This window comes from Typopeltis vanoorti, chromosome 5 (assembly GCF_054136105.1).
Source record: "Typopeltis vanoorti isolate ZY-2024b chromosome 5, IOZ_Tvanoo_1.0, whole genome shotgun sequence".
In the NCBI taxonomy this organism is placed as follows: domain Eukaryota; kingdom Metazoa; phylum Arthropoda; class Arachnida; order Uropygi; family Thelyphonidae; genus Typopeltis; species Typopeltis vanoorti.
The window spans coordinates 155,261,758-155,267,500 of record NC_143553.1 but is presented as its reverse complement, the minus strand read 5'-3'; the positions used below and the strand labels follow the sequence as shown (position 1 = coordinate 155,267,500).

The following is a 5,743-nucleotide window of genomic DNA, read 5'->3' as shown; positions in this document are numbered from 1 at the left end:
ACGTGGCTAGAGAGAGCGCTAGCTCTAGTCCTGTTATAGGAGATATCTCTACGCTGTTCATCCAAACGTAGAAGGATGGATTTAGCAGTCTGCCCATAGTATGGCTTTTCACAATCACATAAAATCTTGTACACTCCTGGAAACTGAGTAGGAAGATGTTTATATTTATGTTTGCTAAGTATTGAACGAAGTTTCGGAAGCGCAGTGAAGCAAGTTTTGAAGTTAAATTTCTTGAGAATCTTGGCCAGTTTTGGTGAAAGAGAGCTGATGTAAGGCAAGGAGATGAAGGCTCTTGGGGAAGAGGGATCTCCAGAAGTAGTTGAGTGCCTGAGGGAAAGAAATTTGTCAATTTTCTTTGCAGAGAAACCATTATTAATAAAAGTTTTTTTAAGAAAAAGGAGTTCATTTTCAATTTCTGTTTCTTCTGTAAGTAATGATTTTGCTCGGTGAGCTAAGGTGGAAATAATACCACATTTGTGTGGGGGATAGTGATGGGAGGAAGCCTGAAGGTATCTGTCAGTATGAGTAGGCTTTCTAAAAATTGAGATTTTAATACTCTCTTCACATCTGGTAAGTTTGAGGTCTAAAAAGGGAAGGCAGTCATCTGATTCCAGTTCGAGGGTGGAAGAGATTTTTTCATGGCACTTGTTTAGGTGGTCTAAAAATAAATAGAGGTTATTGACACGTCTTCCCAGATGAGGAAAATATCATCAATATAACGATATCACAAATTTGGTTTAATGGGGAAGAAGTTAATAGCATTTTCGTCAAAATCGTTGAGAAATATATCAGCGGGAATCGGAGAGAGTGGGCTGCCCATGGCCAGACCTGAGTTTTGTAAGTAGATCTTATTGTCATATTTGAAGTATCCTGACTTTATGCAATGGGAGTGTAAAGCAAAGAGTTGTTTTGATAATTGGTTCTTGAGAAGATCGAAGACTTTTTGAGCAGGCAAATTTGTAAATAGGGAAACAATACCGAAACTGACCATTAAATCTGTTTTTTAAGTTTGATATGCTTGGTTTTAGAAAGAAAATCTGCAGAGTTTTTAATATGTGGAGAGTAAATTCCAGAAAGATTTCTTAGAAAGCTCGCGAGATATTTGGAGAGATTATAAGTAGGAGAGTGTATGCCCTCAACTATAGCTCTGAGTGGGCAGTTTGTCTTGTGAATCTTGGGGAGACCATACAGTCGAGGTACCAAGGGATGAAGTGACCTAAGAGAAAGCCGAATGCTCTTTGTAACTCTAAGGTGGATTTTAATAAATTATTAGTTCTATTGTGTAGTTCCATCATAGGGTCACTAGCAATTTCTGAGTAAGTATCCATATTTAAAAGTTCCAAGATTTTATTATCGTAATCTGACTTGTCTAAGATGACAGTTGCATTCCCTTTGTCTGCCGGATGGATAACTGTGTTACTATTATCTTTCAAGGACTTGATAGCTGTCCTTTCAGAGTAAATTCCGGAGGAGGTTAGTTTGGCAGAAGAAAGCATACTTTCTAACGGTCTAAACTTTGTCACTGCTCCGACATCCATCTCTAGAGAACATCTATTAACAAAGATAGAAAAGGTAGCTTCTTTATTACCAAACAAAGAAGTTAACCTCCTCCGTATGGAAGCAATTTTCTCTATAAATAAAGCTAGACCTCCACCTGACAACATTTCTTACTCTGAAAGGAAAGCAATATATATATATATATATATATATATATATATATATATATATATATATATATATATATATATATATATATATATATATATATATATATATATATATATATATATATATATATATATATATATATATATATATATATATATATATATATATATATATATATATCCTAATCAAATATATACATATATTATAAATATATTAATCATAATATATATATATATATATATTACGAGAATTAATTTTTACTCGGTTGGAATATTACGGAAAAGCTTTAATGACTGTTACCGAGAGATAAAAAGATGATGACAAGATATATTTAAAAAGATACTACTAGTTTACTAGTTTCGTTGAATAGATCAACATCTTCAGGTATCGCAATCAAAGAATTATATAAAAAATTACAGGGACTTAAAATTGTGATAACAGAACAAGTGTAAAAAGAGAGTAGCGTGTTTGAAAAACAAATGCGAGTATGAGTTCCAAACAAACCTATACTACACGCTGTCACGAGTGCGCCAGTACTGAACAGAAGCAACGTGTGCGTCAGAGAGAATGAAACTCAGGCTGTTGTTGATATGAGAGGAATCTAGAGAAATTTCCCTGGATTCGACAATCTTTGTTTCGAGTTCATTGTAGCACACATGGATGTTAGAAGTTTGAGTCCAGTTTACAATGTGTTGGCGGCCTTCGTCTGAGTTAGCTGAAAAGAGAACGTGCTAGAGAGAGCGCTAGCTCTAGTCCTGTTATAGGAGATATCTCTACGCTGTTCATCCAAACGTAGAAGGATGGATTTAGCAGTCTAACTAGTAAAACTAGTAAAACTAGTAAACTAGTAAACTAGTAACTAGTAAACTAGTAAACTAGTAGTATCTTTTTAAATATATCTTGTCATCATCTTTTTATCTCTCGGTAACAGTCATTAAAGCTTTTCCGTAATATTCCAACCGAGTAAAAATTAATTCTCGTAATATATATATATATATATATTATGATTAATATATTTATAATATATGTATATATTTGATTAGGATATATATATATATATATATATATATATATATATATATATATATATATATATATATCCTAATCAAAAGGGATTTGTGAATTTTTAATATTTATCTGGACTTGTTATGGAATCTCTGTAACTTATTCTGGATAACTAAAGCTGTTCAGTTTAATGGACAAGTCCGAATCCCGCATAGCACAAAAAGAACCTTTATTAATGCTTCTTTACCGAAGGTAAGTCAGTTGGTCTCTATCTCCTCCGTACTTCAGTCGGTATAGACAAAGCACTTTTGTCGGAAAGGCCTGAGTTCGATTCCCGTCAGTGAGGTGAGGAACCTTTATCTGGTCACTTTCGACGAAAGGTGAGTTAGCAGGTCTCATACGGAGGTAGGCGGTTTTTCACCGGGAAACTCGGATTGTTCGTCCGCCAGAACAGGCAAACCTGAACACACACGGACTACAGTCAGGAATAATCAAGTCCCAGCCATAGGCCTGATTCGTCAACTATGCCGGTCTGCAGCCCGGATAAAATTTGGGGTGATTGAGATGATGCCGGACTTCCGTGTAAAAAGGACCTTACGGCGGTTGTATCATCATACGCTAACTGACTAACTAACTAGCTGGTCTCTCATTTTGGTGGCAGAGTTTTTCTTCTCGGAAACTTCGATATTTCGTCACGTGAAACAAAAGCACACCCCAATAGGATTACTGAGATTGAGTTAACATCCCAATATTTTTAACAGTACTGTAGTATGTTTATAAAAAAAAGCCACGGTGCTTGGCAATGACAGGACATGAAGCCTCACACGAAATGGATGAAATGGGAATTATTATTTGATTGGTAGATAATCTACAAAAGCCAATCAGTAAATAAAATTTCAAACCAATATTCTGTGTGAACACAGAAATCACTGATGATCTGTTACTTCTTGAATATGATCGATGCGGTCTCTTAAAACGGTAATTCGCATTTTAACATAACAGCGAAGATGGAGGTAACAGTGAAGTATTATCAATTATTCAGAACGTTTCATTTTTTATTAAAATTGTTCCCTAGGATGTTTACATAATCCTTGCCAATTGTTTAAAAAATGGGCATAAGATAATGTAAGAGATATTTTAACCATAAGCACAGTTATATCTGTTGCTTAAGATGAAAATGTTGAATAAAAAAAGAATCTTGCAACAAATCGATTACTGCTTTTCAAATCATGGATAACGGGGAGAGTTTTACATTGTTGCAGTTTTTATCTTAGAAGGATATCTTCCCTACCCCAATGGAACATCTAGGTTTTTCATGACTCAGAACAGGCATCTAGAGGATTCTAAAAAATATTTTCTGTTCATTTGCTTTCTGAGGGGGGCGGAGTTTTCATCATCACTAGATATTTTTAGAATCTCGTCCGACAGGAGAGGAACTCATGACAGCATTTTCAAATAACCTTAGTTAGTCAGTCTAATCTCGGCCATCTCATCTTCATAGTAAATATGTTTCCTCGCTAAACAGAGATGCAGGTTTGAAAACACACGCAAAATTTAGATATACTGAACTTATAGATATTGCTTCCCGGGTAATTACAAGCTATATCATCCTGCTACAAGTGGCTCGTTTCTTTTGAAGTCAAAAAGCAGCAAAAAGTATGGAAGGGCGGAATAATATCGATGAAATGCATCTATCCACCGCAGTACAGATGACCTTACTTACTATCGTCATGGAATGTTGTGTCTTTTTCATTCGCTACGTCATCACTTTCTATATTTTTCCTTATAGTTGCCAAATCTTTTCGTCAATCATTTCTTTATTTGATATGTAGACATTTTCCTCTAAGATATTTGTAATGTGAATTAATGTTATTACTTTGATTTTCTTTTGTAGATAATACTTCACGGAAGTGATCTGAACTCCCTACATCAACATGTTCCTCCTTCTCACTTACCGCCTAAGTATGGGGGGACTGTAGAACCCATCAGTGGAGTGGTACTTTATGAAAAGTTGGTGGAATGGAATCCCACGTACAGATCGTTTTGTGAGTATGGCTATCCAACATGGAAGAGAGGCAGCGATGGTTCAGAGTTTGGTCAGAAATCGTGCTCAGAACCAGTTCTCCGTGGTTATCAGAAGATAGAAGATAATTTTCTAGATTCCAAGTAACCTCAGTGATTAATATTTCTTCAGAAATAAATTATTTGAAGAAACAGCGAAATGGTTATATAATTATTCATGCTGAATATCGTTTGAAATACGTAGAAGAAGAGAAACAGGTGCTTTTAGAAATTAAATTGACTCTGTGAACTCATTAAAATTTAAGAGATTTACATTTCATTTTTGTTTGCTCCTTATGTTCTGTGGTGCATTTTATGTTTAAATATTTTAAATTATATTTATTACACATTACACTCTGGTTGTTAAAGATGTGTTCTTTTTACTACTCAGGAATTAGAAAATTTATACGGGGTTGTTATTGTTCATGTCCTGAGATATGAAACGTTTGAGCAACACCGAGTACGTTTAGAATTTTTTTTTTAATTTAGACGTTTTCAAACGTTTCTAATTTAAAAAAAAAAGTAAAAATGTTTGTAGAACTGTTTGGCTTGTACCATCTACAACATTCAGGTTTACAGAATTCATTGTGGTATGTTTAGGAGGCAACTTTTGGAGTTGTGGAAGGCATCACCTGCTGCTTGAGAAACATTCATTGAAGTATAAAGATCCGAAGTAAACAGAGTTTAGCACTAATCATTTGGTTTTGTCTGTCAGCTAACTAACGTTTCTTGAGTTTCGTTTGACCTTTACATTTCCGACTGACAATGATGGCAGTCACACGTCCTCTCATGCTTTAATTGTGTTGCAATCGTATAAGCAGATGGATGACATTTATGATAACACCTTGCTTAAGTTTACTTATCGTGGCCTGCTGACGGAAAAAGACGAATATGTAGATAATATTAACTGCCTTATATCGTTATTAATTCAGTTTTGCTAAACGAAGTCACTTTGCCTTAACAGGGTGTTGAACTACACTCAACGAGAATATAAGATAACGATTAACTC

At 34.8% G+C, this 5,743-nt stretch overlaps 1 protein-coding gene across 1 annotated transcript in view; it reads left to right on the top strand.

Moving 5' to 3' along the window:
* LOC150106968 (alpha-tocopherol transfer protein-like) overlaps nt 1-4,843 on the top strand; it is a 23,526-nt gene extending 18,683 nt beyond the window's left edge. The window contains exon 6 of the mRNA XM_090393521.1: nt 4,568-4,843. Coding sequence (XP_090249647.1) covers nt 4,568-4,843 — 276 coding nt within the window. The remainder of the gene's footprint in view (nt 1-4,567) is intronic.
* The last annotated feature ends 900 nt before the right edge of the window (nt 4,844-5,743 follow it).